The 16592-nt window shown below is 45.0% G+C and overlaps 1 protein-coding gene and 1 long non-coding RNA gene across 5 annotated transcripts; both read right to left on the reverse strand.

Annotated features, from left to right (window-relative positions):
- Nucleotides 1–423: 423 nt before the first annotated feature.
- On the reverse strand, nucleotides 424–1711 carry LOC133896799 (uncharacterized). Its single transcript, XR_009905836.1, has 2 exons — nucleotides 1647–1711; nucleotides 424–614 (listed from the first exon to the last, which is right to left on the reverse strand). It is a non-coding gene; the product is annotated as an uncharacterized LOC133896799 (long non-coding RNA).
- Nucleotides 1712–2863: 1152 nt separating this feature from the next.
- On the reverse strand, nucleotides 2864–13597 carry LOC133896746 (uncharacterized). 4 transcript variants are annotated; one of them, XM_062337353.1, is made up of 8 exons: nucleotides 13302–13597; nucleotides 12964–13013; nucleotides 12049–12839; nucleotides 11244–11527; nucleotides 5003–6046; nucleotides 3965–4133; nucleotides 3520–3677; nucleotides 2864–3372 (listed from the first exon to the last, which is right to left on the reverse strand). In XM_062337353.1, exons 1-8 carry the CDS (start codon nucleotides 13314–13316, stop codon nucleotides 3124–3126), a joined length of 2760 nt encoding a protein of 919 aa, XP_062193337.1. In that variant the 5' UTR covers nucleotides 13317–13597; the 3' UTR covers nucleotides 2864–3123. The 4 variants fall into 4 exon arrangements, with proteins under 4 accessions (XP_062193337.1, XP_062193336.1, XP_062193335.1 ...); XM_062337352.1 differs by having other exon boundaries at nucleotides 13224–13597; XM_062337351.1 differs by having other exon boundaries at nucleotides 12049–13090.
- Between the last annotated feature and the right edge of the window lie 2995 nt (nucleotides 13598–16592).

Below are 16592 nucleotides of genomic sequence, written 5' to 3' on the forward strand. Positions count from 1 at the left end.
TTGATCCTCTGAAGCTTCTCAGGTTCTAAGGACTAAGGTAACAAATTTAACGCCCTGACAAATCCACCATTCCAACGGAACTGGCTCCAACAACTTAACAATATATATCAACGATAAAACACTAAAGAATATGTGGACAATCAAACAAGTAACTTCAATAGTACTTATCTGAGATAGTGAACATAAGCGAACAAAGATAAACAGACGTATGCAATGCAATGCATCCCATACCCATTCTATTTGTGCAAGTGTGTCAGGTTCATCATTCAATTACCTAGGATCTAAAGCCTAGGCTCTGATACCAAGCTGTAACACCCTACTTTAAAACTAAGCTTAATTATTTGAAAATAGAAAATTTTGGCAGCATTTCCTCTATAGGGAAGTATAACTGACCACAAGAAAAGATCTCAGGCAGACAAAATATGATATAACCAACATATATAAAGAAACCGTCATGACACTACCAGCGTCATACCACAACATGAACCAAGCAAACGACAAACCATCAAAAGCACAACCTCTAAGCACCGGGTGAGCTATCGACATTGTGAGGAGGTAGTGTGTGCAACTACCCAGATCCATCCCCAAAAATGCACGTCAGCATCTAAACATACCTGTAAAAGATTTAACAAGGGATGAGACGAGCTCAGCAAGTAACAGCTATGAATATAAACATACCTCCCTTCGTTCAAAAGCATTTGGGAAATAAACATTCTTCTCACATCAACAAGAAAAACCCATGATTTTAAAGAGATCATCATTTCAAAATATTTGTCGAGAAAATAACGACAAACTTCAACCCAGTCTTCCACAAAATATGGCATTCAACTCCCAGAATTCTGTATTCTCCAAATATCATAAAAAGAAATGTATGAATGCCATGATGCAACTCCATTTGAGAGCTGGACGATGCCAACATCTTATGCAACTCCATGTACCGGTACGAATCACGCACGATGGCAGTGATCGGCCTTTATCACCATATGAAGTGCATAAATGCATATGTATGCATGTGAATTGACGTCAATTCTTTATTCTTTTTTTTTGAATGGCTCATGATAAAACCACAACTGATTCATAAAGACAAAGGTACAATCCAAACCAATAAGAAAATCATTGATTTAAATAATCAAATGCAACATCATCCATAATTTAAATGGATTAGAAAAGAAAATCATATACTTCAATTTTATTTGCAAAAGAAGTAAGACATGAATATAAACATAGCACGAAATCACACCCCCACGTCACTTGCCTTTTATCAAAAGCGACGAAGAAAATTCGATCAAGAACGCCCAGAAGTGGTACCACCTGTACAGGTATGCTATTAGCACTAAAGCATTTAAAACACATAAAATATGAAGCGTCAACCCTACGTCTGAAAACGTCGCGTATACGCCTATATTTCGGAAAACCGAACAGAAACTGTATCACATGAAATGATACACTATTTCTAATTCAGAGTCGAACTAAACTTCTCACTAATTAGACTTCGCTCCGATGAACGAAAAGAATACTTTGACTTGGATGTCGTATCTTCGAATAAATAATGATTATCGAAACGAATCAAACTATTGATCACATGAAATGATACGACACGAATTGCTTGATTTGATTTAATCCAACCACAAACGTCCATAAATTACCGAGAAATCGCCTTCGAAAGATTGACGACGAATCTGACGAAATTCCGAAATTTCCAACTTTTCCCTTTTTCTTCTTCTTCCCTTTTTTTCCTTCCTTTTTTTTCCTTCCTTTTTTTTCCTTTTCTCCTTCTTTTTTTTCTTCTCTTTTCTTTTCTTTTCTCTTTCTTCCTTTTCTTCCTTCTTCCTGGCTTCTCTTCCTGGCTCTCCGCTCGGTGCCTTCGGCCGGCTGGTGCTGCCTCGGTCAGTTGCTGCTGCTTCGCACAGCGGCTAGCACAGAGGCACGGCGGCCAACGGCGGCGCACGGCCGGTGGGCGCGGTGCAGCAGCGCGGCGAGCAGCGGTAGCGCGCAGCGGCGCTGTGCGGCGCGACGGCGATAGCAGGAGTGGGAGCGATGGTGGCCGGTGCTCGGTGCGGTGCAACGGCGGCCGACGGTGGCGTGCTGGTCCGGTGGAGGAGACGGCGGCCGGCGGCGCAGCACCGCACAGCAGCGACAGGAACAGACAGCGCACGGCGGTGGGAGAGAGAAAGAGAGAGAGAACGCGAGAGGGAGCGAGAAGCCTCTGGACGGATGGGCCGGGTTGACGACCGACCCATCCGTCTTTTATAATTTTTTTTTAAAAAATCAACGGTTTAGATTTATTGGGCTTGCTACGGATCACAAAATACCCGGAACAGACATATGAATAGCAAAATGGGTTCATCTTGACGAGATGAACGCAACCACGGTCTCCGATCGTTCATACGAGCAACGGATCAAAAAGTCAAATTCTGGTCAAATCTCTCTTTTCTTTTTCTTTTTTTCAAAAATTCGGTATTACACTAGCCATCGAGATACTAACTCAGCCTTAGGTGTCGTCTAATCCTAGCTCTGCCCAAATTAGCGACGGTGGTGGCATCCTCGCTGTCCAAACCAAAATAGCATGGTGAGCCACATCACCACGCCTTTGTAGCAATCTTCGATGGGCCAATAACGATGCCCTCGGCACTGCTCTTACGCATGGACGAAGATTACGCGGCACTCCACATTGTTCCAGTTCCAAAAAAAAAAAAGCTCGTTCCTGAGCCACTCAAACCAAAAGCAAATCTAGATATGTGGAACATCAAATGGTGAAAAGAAAATACAGATACAGCAGTGCAGTCCGTTTTTTCTCTTCCATCAGTACAGAACCCTACCAAAATTATCGGAACAGCAGATTGCGGGATGGAAAAAGAAAAAAAGAAAGAAAGAGGTAAATGATATTTATTTAAGAAATTTCCACTTGGTCCCCATGAATTTCATTGAGAAATTTACAGACCACGAGTTAACTTCTATATTCCTCAATTGTGAAATTTCATTTGCTATACGTCACTGTAATTGAACATTCAGTACACAACATTTACAGTTACAGGAGACCCACTATCAGGCATCCAGTATGTTACAGAATGTCTGTCCAAGGAACACAACATTCAGTGTGTAGCATTTCGTGGCAAGTTATCACTAACCTAAGGAGGGCAAGGCTGGTGGATTAAATCCAAGGCCTGAATCTCCATCCAAGGAACCCGGTTCCACATGTCTGACTTGGCCGTGCTGCCGGATATGGCGAAGGAGCCTCGCCAGGAAAGCATTTTTACAAATAGTAGAACTATCGCACACCACTGCACAGTGTGACCTTGCCCTTGTAATGGCCACATTCATCCGCCTACTGTCGCCAAGGAACCCTACTGCTCCCAAGGAATTCGACCGAACCTAACAAGATTGAGGGGAAAGGAAACATTTTTAGTATTTCAAGAAGAAGTGATCCATTACCTGCTTGGTATAACCTTATAGGTCAACTTGCTATTGTATAACATTGTCACCTTGAGGACACTGAATGACACCAGAACCAGAGCTTACCATTGATATGACAACTGCATCTGCTTCCCTACCCTGGAAGCTATCTATGGTTGAAATCTCAACTCCAGAAGCCGCTGGATGTTCTTCAAGCCTGTCCCGTAACAATTGTACTTGTGCAATGTAAGGGGACTGAACAGCAATGGAAGTTGGAGAGACACCTTCACAAATTCATTCATATGTTAGCAACTTGAACATTCTAAGCCCCAATAGTAGGAGTAGAATGTTTCAACGGATGAGAAGTAATAATAGATTGTCCCCACTGCATATGTAGTAAAGAGAATCAACAAAGCGGGGCCTCATCTAAGACTATGTTGTTGCCTCATCTGAGGCTCAACTGCTTCTGTTAACTAATTTTATAAACAATGAAGACAGAAAAAAAATTCAGAACAAGTTGAGCATATAAAAATGCAGCAGAAGTATCAGATCAAGGAAAACAGGCACATACCGCATTGCACAAGATTGAGAACATGCTGTGCAACTATATCCGCTTCACCATTGTTATAAAATGAACCTGTACCAGCTGGGTCTAAACTCTCTTCGCAGTCAATATTTAGACTTCCATATGGCATTCGAGTATCAAGTAAAATCAAGGCACACTGAGTCATCCAACTGACCTGAAACAAGGAAGAAATAACTTATCACCAATTAGAACGTAATTCAATTCAAGAATTTAGGGGTCCATCAGACCGAAAAAAATGTAATTGTATCTGGAAAATTATATAAAGCACCATCAATACATCAATAGGACAGTAAGTACAGCTATTCAAATTTCCAATGGAACTCAAAGTAGGAACTAGGAAGGCTTCATAGCTTGTCTCACAAATATGAAATCAAGGTAGGTTCCAAAATACTGTTCATTTTTCCTTTATTTAGCAAGAAATCTACTGTCTTGTTTTGATTGGAGAGACTTGAAATCTACATGGTATAGCAATAAATCAAAATCTGCAACAGAAATTTTGAAGGGAGGCAATCTAGTAGTGTCCGCTCAATAAAACTGGCATGAAGCCAGTAGCTTTCAGCACACTATTAGCAAATAGCAGTCTGTTAAATAAGACATAGTATACTTTTGACAGGATGTAGATTAATTAACTTCATATAATCCCTAAACTACAGCATTTCTTGGAATAAAATAGTGGTACAATATGTAGATAACTTACAATGTAGGATTGCAAGCAACACTTCGTTCTAAAACTACTATGTGAAAGAAATGTGATTGAATTCTACACCATCAGGTTCAGAGTCAGCTTTGTTGGTAATGACATTGGTATTCAAAAGAGATGTGAAAAACAAAGCTGCACCATTTCTTAGCTAGGTGGCATGTAATGTGACCTGTACCATAGTGGGGTATAACATCTACAATGAAACAGTAATGTCTAGCCTTGATAGGACTAAGATTCTTGGTTATAGATTTCTATTAACTGGAATTGAGAAGGTACTGGATAAATTCTTTAGACTTATAGCAACAGGAACAGGGCCTTGGTACCTTGATAAATGGATAATGAACAAGAAGGCGAGAAGCGACAGATGGGGAGGATTTGACCAACCCGCCATACATCTCGTTCGATGCCCAACTAGCTATTGAATCATGCATTCTGTATTGCATCGTTAACTTTGTAGTGAGTAGTTCATCATGCAACGATGAAGCCCTTTCCAATAAAGACATTCCTAGCCCACCTTCCATAGCCTCTCTTGATAATACTACAGGTGCAAGCTGACGGTGATCACCAGCAAGAATGCAACGCGTTCCTTGTAATATAGGGATCCAGCATGCGGGCTCAATTGCTTGTCCAGCTTCATCTATAACTACCAGGTCAAAGCAACCAATTCTCCTGATAAGAGGATCAGCTGCCCCTATATTAGTTGATAGGACCACCTCAGCATTTGAAAGAACCTCCCTGATTGTTTCCTTCTCTTTCTTCTTATAGTCCTTTCCAAGTTTTTTTAATAGTTGACGAATACCTGAAGCTAAAGAGTCATCCTGTATGCACTGCTTTAAGTCCTTTCTCAAGTCAGATTTTTTCCTCTCAAACTCTTCAGTGAATTCCTCAAGCTTCCTGGTAACAATCTCTCCCAAGGACTTTGATGCAACAGATGGAGATATCCTAGAAGGGTTTCCAACTCGTACAATGTTCAGTCCAGTACTTGATAACTTGTCCACTAGGTTATCAATCGCTGCATTGCTAGGAGCTGTTACTAGGACACGTTCACCTCGGTGGACAACACATGCAATAAGATAGCTAAGCAAACCAGTTTTGCCGGTTCCAGGAGGCCCTTGGATGACTAGGACAGGCCTCTTCTTGTTCAAGGCCAGTGCAAGAGCCTTTGATTGAGAGGTATCAAAGTTGTAGTTGTACCTCCCCAAGAAACCATCATCACGCATTTCCGATTCACCTAAGTTGATCAAATTATTTTGCTCCAGACTTATCACATCTTCCTTGTCTCCGAACAGAGTGGCTACTACCCCAATGGATGCATTTCTTTTCTGCAAACCTCTCTTCTGAAGAAGCAACAATGCTTCACAATTGCGCTGCAGATCATATTCATAGATGAATGAGTTGAGCATCTCAAGCTTGTAGTTAAACATGACTTAAAATTCACATAGCACTACCGCAAGAAAATTTATCCATTTCCTAGTATTCTGATGCAACAGAACTGTAATATTGTTTCGGATCATTTAAGAACAACAATTCTTCCTATAATATTACTATAGAGACAAATTAATGAATAAAATAATATTCCAGGCAAAGTTAATATAAATAGATTACAACATCGCACCACTAGATATCTTGGAGAACTATGTAATGCGTCTAGGGCTTGAGAGCTAGAGACCTGGAGGATTCCCCCTTAATTCCTTTTTCATTATCATGAGTCCCCTTGGCCTTATATTTATGGCCAGAGAACTAAAAGATTGGATAAGAGCTTGTGACAACAGTTGAATCAGCTTGGCTGAGGCCCTCACGTCATCTCTGTTGGATTTGATCCTGAACTTGGTGAAGAAACACACGTGAAGCACACACTGGACACAAGTAGTTTTGGTGCTGCGACAGCGGCAGCTTTTCTGGTTTCTTTCCTCTTTATTTATAGAGTATAAGGACTAAACGTGGCCTTAATGACCTATTAAACACAACCATAATGGCCTACTAAAAACGGACCTAACAGCCTATTGATTGTGGCCTTAGTGGCCTCTCAATTGACTGGAAAAAAAAAACAGCAGAATTAAATTGGCTATAACTCACATAAGGTTTACTAACAAATCACCCCTTAAACCTTGTGTGATTGCTTGATTTCGACCATTCCAATTCTTGCCCATGGCTCATGGAATTTGACTCGCCCAAGTGCCTTCGTTAGAATGTCTGTGAGCTGACCCTTGGTGCCGATGAATTCAGCATTGATGCTCCCGTTCTCCGTGCACTCATGAATGAAGTGGTAGCGCACATCGATGTGCTTGCTGCGCTCATGGAAAACGAGATTCTTGCTAAGTGTTATTGCGGATATGTTGTCCATCTTCAGCTTGACTGCTTCAGCTTGCTTTCCTTTGAAATCGTCGAGCAGCCGAGCCAGCCAAACGCCTTGGCTCGCTGCCGTGGTTGCGGCGGCATACACTGCCTTACAGGAAGACAGAGCAACCACCCGCTGCTTGAGGCATTGCCAGCTCACCATGCTATGCCCGAGGAAGAAGATCACTCCGGACGTACTCTTGCGAGTGTCAATATCGCCGGCGAGGTCACTGTCGTTGTAGCCGATCAACTGCGACTCCTCTGTCCCGCATGCGAAGTAGCAGTAGTAGTGGATCGTGCCAGCGATGTAGCGGAGGATGCGCTTAACGACAGTCATGTGCTCCTCGGTTGGCCACTCCAGGAACCTACTCATGTACCCGACCACGAACGTGATATCCGGTTGAGTATGAACAAGGTACCGAAGGCTGCCGACAAGCTGTCGGTACTAGGTGGCGTCCAGCTTTGCTGCCATGTTGTTGCAGCTCAGCTTGAGCCTCTCCTCCATAGGGGTGTGTGCCAGATTACAGTCCGTCATCTCAGGCATCTTCAAGATTCGCCTGACATAGCTCCCCTGACTTAACATGATCCCTCCCCTGTTCTGCTGCACCTCGATGCCGAGGTAGAAGGAGAGGAGGCAGAGGTCACTCATGCTAAATTGAGCCTTCATTTCTCCTTTGAAGCGCTCGATCTCGCTCTTCTCAAACCCGGTGATGACCAGATCATCGACATAGACGCCGACGAGCAGTTGCGCACCGCCATGGCCAAGTCCGTAGACAATGACTTCATGGGCTCTCTGCTTGAACCCAAGATGCTTCAGTGTGCTATCAAGTCGTGCATTCCACGCACGCGGTGCTTGACGGAGTCCATAGAGGGCCTTCTTGAATCGCAGCACCTTCCCTTCTTTTTCGGCGACGACAAAACCGCGTGATTGCGTAATGTAGACCTCCTCCTGGAGCACGCCGTTGAGAAAGGCGGACTTCACATCCATGTGGTAGATGGGCCACCCCTCATGGGCAGCAAGAGCCAGCAGCAGCCAAACGGACTCAAGCCGAGCGACGGGCGAGAACACCTCGTCGAAATCCACTTCGGGCTGCTGGACATAGCCCTTGGCAATGAGACGCGCCTTGTGTTTGATGGCGGTGCCGATCTCGTTCTTCTTCAGCTTGAAGACCCATTTCAAGCCAATCGGGCGGTGACTGCGCGACAAGTCCACCAGCTCTCAAGTGTCGTTCTCCTCCATGGCCTTCATCTCCTCACGCATTGCCGCCCGCCACACCTCATCAGTTCCATTTCGGCGTAGGTGTTCGGCTCACCTGCGCAGATTAGGTGGAGCTCGCTGTCCTCTAGCTCCCATGTCGCATAGCCTGGAGGCGATCTTCCGCTACCAAGAATGTTGTTGCTGATGCGGTAGAGAACCGGCGTGTCGGCGTGTTTGGCATCCAGACGGACGCCATCGTTCAACGGTGGCAAAATGAAATTTGGTTCCCTGGCTGGTGTAGATGAGCCGCCTGGTGTTGTTGGTGCAGGGCTCGCCGTCTCGTCAAGAGGTGATGGTGCGCCTTGGAGTTCTTCATTTACCGTGTACGTGACGATGAACTTGCTCGTCGAAGCAAAGCTCCAGCCAGCTTCCGCATACCAATCCCAGCTAGCGCCTTCATCGAAGATGGTGTCACGAGTCACACGCACACGCCAAGACATGGGATCATAGATGCGATAGCCCTTAGCGCCCTCGTTGTAGCGGATGAAAACCATGGCGACGCTCCGGTCATCCAGCTTCTGGAGATGGCGACCCCACCTCGGTAGGTAACTTGGTGCAGCCGCCGCCGCCATCAGTGGCCGGAGGTGGCGGCCAGCGGTGGCACCAAACAGCGGCTGTCGCGCCTTCCCTCCCTTCTCTCTCTCCTCATCTTCCCCTATACGTAGAGCTACGTGCTCGTCTTGTTCCGGCACTGATGCACCCAGCGAGCCCCCCACCCCTCCATCGGATCTACATGTGACTCCAGTTGATGCGCCCGATGAGGCCGTCACATGACAGGTGGCGCGGCAGCCAGATCCGCACGCTCGACGTTGCGGGGGCACATCGACGTGGAGTTGTGGCCTAATCCGTGCGCCCGACGGCACGCCGCCTGGATCTTCATGCCCTGGCAAGGATCTACGCGTTGGCATGCTTCGACGACTATCGTGGTCGATGTCCAACTCTCCCTGAGATTCCACTGCCATCGTTTCTGCTCCTGGGTCTAGGCAGACATGGCTACGATGGCGGAGAACGCTCTTGCAATGTAGTTGGCACGCTAGGTTGGCTGACTGGGTTGCCTCCGCGCTGCTGATTGCCCTGTTCACCACTACTCTGAATGCAACGGCATGCGCATGCTGCCGCAATGGGCGGACTGTGGTCATCGGTGTCCCGCGCTGGGTTGTCTGGCTTTGTGTCGGTAGCCGAGGCTGACTATGCTCGCTGTCATTCGCCTCCCTAGGTTGCTTTTCTCCTCCCCTTGCCAAGTAGGTCTATTACCCCCTATCTGGCTTGCAGGGAGCATGGCGGTTTGGCGTGGGTGGCGCATGTGCGAGGTGTCAGCTTTCCTTCATGAATCCGTTGAGTTCGGACTACCATCTGGTTAGTTTGGCAGCAATGGCGTTCCAAGCCTCTTCTCGCGGCGCTCGTCCTAGTCCTATGCCTTGTGAGCTCTTCCCCTTGCTAGATATGTCTCCTTCCCCCAAATCTGACCCGCGGGGAGCTCTGCGGCCTAGCATTGGCTCTTTGGACAATGCATGCTTGAGAGGGCTACTATGTGCTTGTGGTTCGACAATGTTTGCCCCCCCCCCTCTACACAATTGGGGGTGGAAACACCTGGCGAAAGCCCTACTTCGGCCTCCTGCAGATGCTAGCGTCGACGACGCCCTTGGGTGTCGTTCCCTCATTGGAGGCAATGTTGTGGTGCTTTATGCCTTCTCTGGGAGGCTCTCAAGGTGGAAACCCATTCTGGTTTTTTTCCAGGTGGGCAACGGCGGCGTCTTTGATGTTGTTACCTCCTTGGAGGCATCATCTGGGAGTTTTCTTCCTCGTGTTTTAAGGTTCGGCCGGCCTGGAACAACATTGGGCTCTTCTACGGCAAAAGTTGACCATCTCAGGCCTAGTGCAACTAGGTAGATGGTAAGGTGTTGTGGTGCCTTAGACCTAGTTTAGCTAGGTAGTTGCCTGTTGTGTTGTGTTTTTCTGCTCGGTTTTCCCAAATTAATTGAGCGTTATTAGCCCATCGGGCTCTTCTTCTTATTAATATAATAGGCAGCTCTCATGTCGGTTCGTTTAAAAAAAACCTAACAGATTGGATCTACTAGAGATAACCCTTCCCTAACTCACAATAGATAGATTACCTAATTAAAGAGATAACTTTGATCTAAAAGGATAACTTGGTACTTAAGTTTGTGGAGCCAACTTGGAGGAGGGGCTGGTGTTGCCACTGCCCTAGGGCTGCTAGCCACCACCCCCTTGGCTGTGCGGCAACAGGGAAACCTTGAGAATAATAGGATCCATTTTTTGCACCAGCATAACACTTCCATATAAAAAAATGATACTCATACAGTAACGCATAGATAATACATGCTCTATGTTCCGTAAAATCATCAAAACAATCCCTCTAAGAAAACAGTGATACTAACATAGCCAAATGACATATCACACCCCCTCAATGTTGCACCAATAAGAATACTGTACTTGAAATGAAAAAGAAAGAAAGACCAGTAGCATACAAGACAGGCACAGTTGTGATCTTTATTTTTAGCAATATATGGTGATACTGAAACAAGAACACTATACATGGTTAAGAGTTGTAATTAGTTTTTTTCACCGAAGTCCCATTTCAACATGGTTAAAACATGGAAGATTCGAAAGTTTTCACCATAATACTATTTCTGCAAGGATTGAATTATGCTTAACACAATTAATGCATAAGATTTCCAGAAGATATCCATCCAGCATTCGAGTTTTCCAAGCTACGTTACACATCATACACTTTGTCCAAGAGGGCAATGTTACTTATATTCAGCAATAAGTATCAATGTAATGGTGTTGTGTGGGGAAAGCTGACTTCAAAATAAATGATCAATTTGGTACTTCTGTCATGGATTCATTTGAAACAGCCAGAAACGGTTTGCTGAGTGTTCAAATGCAAATGATTCAGACATGTCACCCAACAAAAGCAATATAAAAACATGTCCGAATTGCATTACCTCATAAGTGAGTGCATCAGCCAATGCCTGTATCCGATCAATCCGCACACTTTTCCCAAAAAACTTGGATAATGTAGGATCACCGCGGCGGGATTTCAATGCCACTGTAATGCTGCATCCATCCTCACCGAGATTATGGACAAAGCCTTGCACGCAAGAAGTGGCAACCTCACCCCGGCTATTGCATGTTCTCACACAAACCAAGTCTCCAGGAGAGAGTCTAGTGGGAGGAAGTTTGTGACTTCCCTCAACTCTAAATAAGACCAGATGTAGGCCTGTTAACCCTGCACCAAAGAAGATATGAAGCAAGTTAAAATTTCAACTAGGAGTCTTAACCCTGTATGATGGAACTAACAAACAGCACAGCATTATTTACGTTATCTAAAAATACAAGCTAGAAGAATGTATAGCTCCTTATCTTTGTATGCATGTCGGTGGGAACTTGTGATTCCTAAACACTGGTTTAAAAGGCAGCAACATAGCCCACCTAGACCGCATAGTACTTAATCACTGCCTAGCCCACCTAAACGGAAACCTTGACCTTAACTAAAAGCTAGTCAATAACAGGTTAAAAAATTTAAAGAAGCATGGGCAAATACCCTCTTTCCAAAAAATTCTCTACATTCATCTTTTATGTGCTTCAATACATATAGCCCTCAAAAAACTTATACTGTGCCACTAACCATGAAAAATAAGGGAAGTACTCCTTTTGACAAACATCAGTCACTTCACACTGCACGATACTAATGCCACAATGCAAGTAACACAGTGCTCGCAAAATTAAAAACTGAAAAATAAAACATACCAGTTGCACTGCTGATAACTTTCAAATTGCAAATGGTGTCACACTGCTCTTGTGCCTGACCATGAGTTACCAAGTACTGGACTGGCTGCTTTGACTTACCATCCATCAGTGGAGTGGCATTCAACTCTTCCTGAGTAAATTCCAGTTCTGCATCTCGCTCTATGTCTAGAAGGTCTGTCATCTTTTTAACGAAGTCATCTATTTTGGTCTGCATCAGCCTTGTCTTGTTCAGGCTTATGCCAAGGGTACTGTGCATAACAGGAGTTTTAGATTTGCGTGCAGCTGCCCGATGCTCAGCAGATTTAGCCAGTTCTTTCAGAAGCATCCAGGATTGTGAGGAGCACCAGTCAGTGATAAGGCCCTCATTCTGGTGTTGCAACAGAACATCACGGAGTTCTCGCTGAAAGTTGTCAAAGAGGGTGGGATAGTGTGTGGAGGCCTTGAAGCAGAGTGCCTCCTGTCCCTTGGGCATGGGAATGGCAGAGAGGTATGGCTGTGCCTGGATCACAAACCCCATTTGGCCATCTGACGATCCCCCATCTAATGACAATTCTGCCCCATCATCTTGTATCTCTGAGGAAGCGAATTTGGAGGCCATTAAGTGCATGCCCTGCTTTAGCCATTGCACCACCAGTCGGCCCAACTCCTTCCGCCCAAGGGGGTCACCACTCTGGTAGAGCTTCACCATCCTAGTCGACACTTCCTCCTCTGATAGCACACGCGCTCCTTCTTTGGCTGTTTCCTTCCTCTTCCGCGGCCTCCTCCTCCTCCGTTCCTTGTTTCTGATACCACTGTTATCGGTGCCGCGAGGGGAAGAGGAATGGCAATCAGCTGGTGATAATGCTTGTTCGCAAGGGCCTGCAGATGCGACTAATAGGACATGACCTTGCTGAGAAGAAGAGATAGGAGCCGTACTAGTACAGGAGGGGAAAACCGGTGACCAAAGCAGCTTCAGTTCTCTCCTCCTTCGATGCCACACAGTGGAATAAGGAGTAAACAAGGAGCTAAAAGACCGAAGATGAGCAGACATGCTCAGACCAAGCTAGCAATGGAAACAAGAGAGGTAGGGAAGGAATGAAATCACTAACAGCAAATGAACTGAGCATGCAAGAAATAACATGTAGAGCTACAAATACATTTATCTATATGCGAGGTCAGGACTCAGGATTGCTCACTGATTTTTTTGTATGTTTCGTGGCCATGCTGGTGACACAGTGGCTTGAGTTGTGGTGGTGAAGACAATGGTACGTTACCTTCAACCCATACATATATATGTATCCATAGATGCCACTTCCGTGTCTATTCACACTGCTCTTCTGGACACCACCTTTGGACACGTTTTCTGCTTCTGCTTCTCCTTATATGCACATATCGCTCCACTGGTTTCTGAAGCTCCTCAGAGTTCATGTCATGTCATGTCTCTTAATATCGGCAAGTAACCAATGCCCTCTACAGAGTTCTCATCTCGAGTCTAGCACACTTTTCAGAACATCACTGGTGTATGGCAGAACCACGATCACCGTGTCAAGCGCCTCCCCACATACCTCCACAGCTCGCCAAGTGCTCCCATGCCAATAACAAATCCAGGGCTCCAAGGATAGAAACAAGTATCTGCTAGGTCAGGAGATTGTTCACTGATATTTTTCTGCAATTCTTGTGGTCATCCAAGTGGATTGGCTTGTGAAGCGGGGGAGACGATGATGCTACGTTGCATTCTGGCCATACATATGCTACTACTTCCACAACCTCAATTGTAAAAGTGTTCTCTTGCAGGTCCCACTCCCACCCACTGTATCTTGTTCGCGCGCAATCTGACGGCCTGAGGAGAGTAAGACTGATGATCCTCGCATCTCTGACCCTCTACTTGCCCGCCACCATGTTAGCTGTTCCGCTTGTTCCTCTTCCCTTGTTAAGCAGCATGACAACCACATGTTAGCTTATCCCCATACGGATGTTGACGTGTCCATTTAACAAGAGTTGCAGATATCAATTTTCGAAATCTCAAGTATCTGACAGGCCAACAAGCCAACTTAGTCCTCCCCTGGGCGAGCACACCGGCGCAGAGATGCAATTGCACGGCGCAGGCATTTCGTCGAGCATGTGTCGTGCGGGAGTAAAGACATTGGCGCGCGGCAAATAAATAGCAGAGCATGTCAACCCCAGTTGCTGTTGGTCTCAATGGGCTGCACGGAACAGGGCGCAGGGACGGGCCGGCCCCGGCGCGGGGACCGACGCCGGAGAAGTGGCAAGGGATGAGGCTGGCGTGGAAAAGAAGACGCGGCTGGAGGACGGACGGTAAAAGAGGAGATGCAACTGTGTTATTTGGAAATTGAAAGGCCTTTTTTATTTCGTTGGCTAGGTCTGTAATTGTTTTTTTTTAAATGACGGCAAGAGTTATGTCGATTTTATTAAGTAAGAAGAGAAAAATAAGTTATTCAGAATGCAAGATGGATCATGTGACTGAGAGGATACTGCATGATATACAATAGAGGCGAGAGTCAACTAAAACATAGGTCACCATCTAGCTACAATAAAAAGATAACAATATCACAAAAACTGAACTATTGGATTAAGAATGCTCTGCGATATTGATCGACTTCCACCTTAATCTTGAAAGCCACATGAAGAGCTGGAAGGCAATCTCCATCAAACGCATCGATTTCTTTCTTTCCATATATTCTACTAAAAGTATATAAGCAAGCCATTAAATTGTTTCCTTAAGGGCTTTTGTGTTGTGCGAAATCTGATAAGCCATTTAGTCCCAGTCAATCTGATATATTTTTCCAAACTTCTCGTGTAGGCACATTCTTTGCATAGGTGTATAGGAGTTCGTTTTCCTATTCGTATAGCTTGCATACCGGGTCATGAGGACATCCTCTTTTCATCAAATTGTCGGTCGTGAGATCTTGCTTTGCTGAACATACAGTTCTTTCTTCTAGTTTTAGCATAGAGTGCTGGTGCAATATTTTTGGATGCTTGCCCATGTACCCAGCTGGAGTTCCAAAAAGATGTTTTCCCCATTGCCAATTGTAATAATGGATGATGTATTGAAGAGGTCAAGGTCTCCCTGATCACATGTTGGCAATTCTAAGGTTTGTTTTCGTCTTTCCATCTGAGCCATAGCCATCTTAGATGCATTACTTGGGTGAATTTCTAGGGATCATAAATGCCAAAACCTCCAAGCTCATTCAGCCGGCACACTGTTCTCCAATTGATGAGACAGTGCCCTCCGCTTACTTTTTCTGGTGCGTCACCCTTCCAAAGAAAACCTTGTCGTATATGATCAATCCTTTTGGTTAACCAACTCTGTAATGGGAACACTCTTAAGTGGTATGTCAGTTCAGAGAATAAGACCGATTTTACCATAATTTCACGGCCTGCTAGCATTAGGAATTTTCCTTTCCCCCCCTTGCAACCTATTGCCAAGCTTGGGTAACAGAGGTTGGACATCAACACGTCGGAGCTTTTTAGTGTGAAGGGGTAGTCCCAAATATTTGCAAGGGAAAGAACTGATGTTGCCTAGGAAATTTGTCAATACTTGATCCAAATCCATCTCTTGACACCGGATTGAAAAGATCTCTGTTTTGTGCAGGTTTGTGACCAGGCAAGACTATTTTCCAAAAACCTCTAGGATCTCATGAATAGCATCATCCGCATACAACGAGCACCGGAGGCTTGCTGATCTTGGTAGGACCAGCTTTAAAATGTTATGCTGGGTCACATGGAAAATAATTTGTTGTAGTGAATGAATAGTCAGGATAAACATCGTGGACGATAACAAATCCTCTTGTCTTAGTCCTTGGGCATGATTGAACGATGTCCCTAGATGGTCTGTAATTGTGAGTATTATGGTAAGTACACACGACCTTTTCTTTTCAGTGAAGATGGTATGAGAAAGGTGCCGTAGGGGTATTGCAAGTGGGTGATTCCGGGTATGAGAAAGGTTGACTTGAGTACCCCCCTTGTGTGTACTTTTGTGAGTAGCACAAGTCGAATGGTCTTCGAGTCGTGTGGGTAAAGTTGTACCCCCTGCAGGGTGTAAGAACAATTCGAATTGCCGCGCTCTTGGTCATGAGCATGCTATTATTTTATTTATATCGGTCGTAGAGTTTATGAATGTGGGATTAGGTTATGGTGTGATGGTTTTGGTTGGTGGTTTGTTGATGAGGTACTATGGTTACTATACATACATGTTCAAGTTGTGTTGTACAGGGTAGAAATATGTGGGATAAGGTTATGGTGTGATGATTTTGGTTGGTGGTTTGTTGATGAGGTACTATAGTTACTATACATACATGTTCAAGTTGTGTTGTATAGGGTAGAAAGGTAGTTGTTTTTGGAGTTAAGTATAGATGCTCACACATATGTCTCTAGGTTGCTTACCGCATATGTTTTACTTAACCTTGTGGTCTACTCTTGCTAACAGCTCAATACATAATCCTTGGAGTCGAGCTAAGTATATGTGCTCTATATGGTTTAAGTCTTGCGAGTACCTTCGTACTCATGCCTGCGCTTTCAGGTTCTGCTGGTGAGGGTGATGCGAT

The sequence above is a fragment of the Phragmites australis genome, chromosome 17 (genome assembly GCF_958298935.1).
Source record: "Phragmites australis chromosome 17, lpPhrAust1.1, whole genome shotgun sequence".
Taxonomy (NCBI): domain Eukaryota; kingdom Viridiplantae; phylum Streptophyta; class Magnoliopsida; order Poales; family Poaceae; genus Phragmites; species Phragmites australis.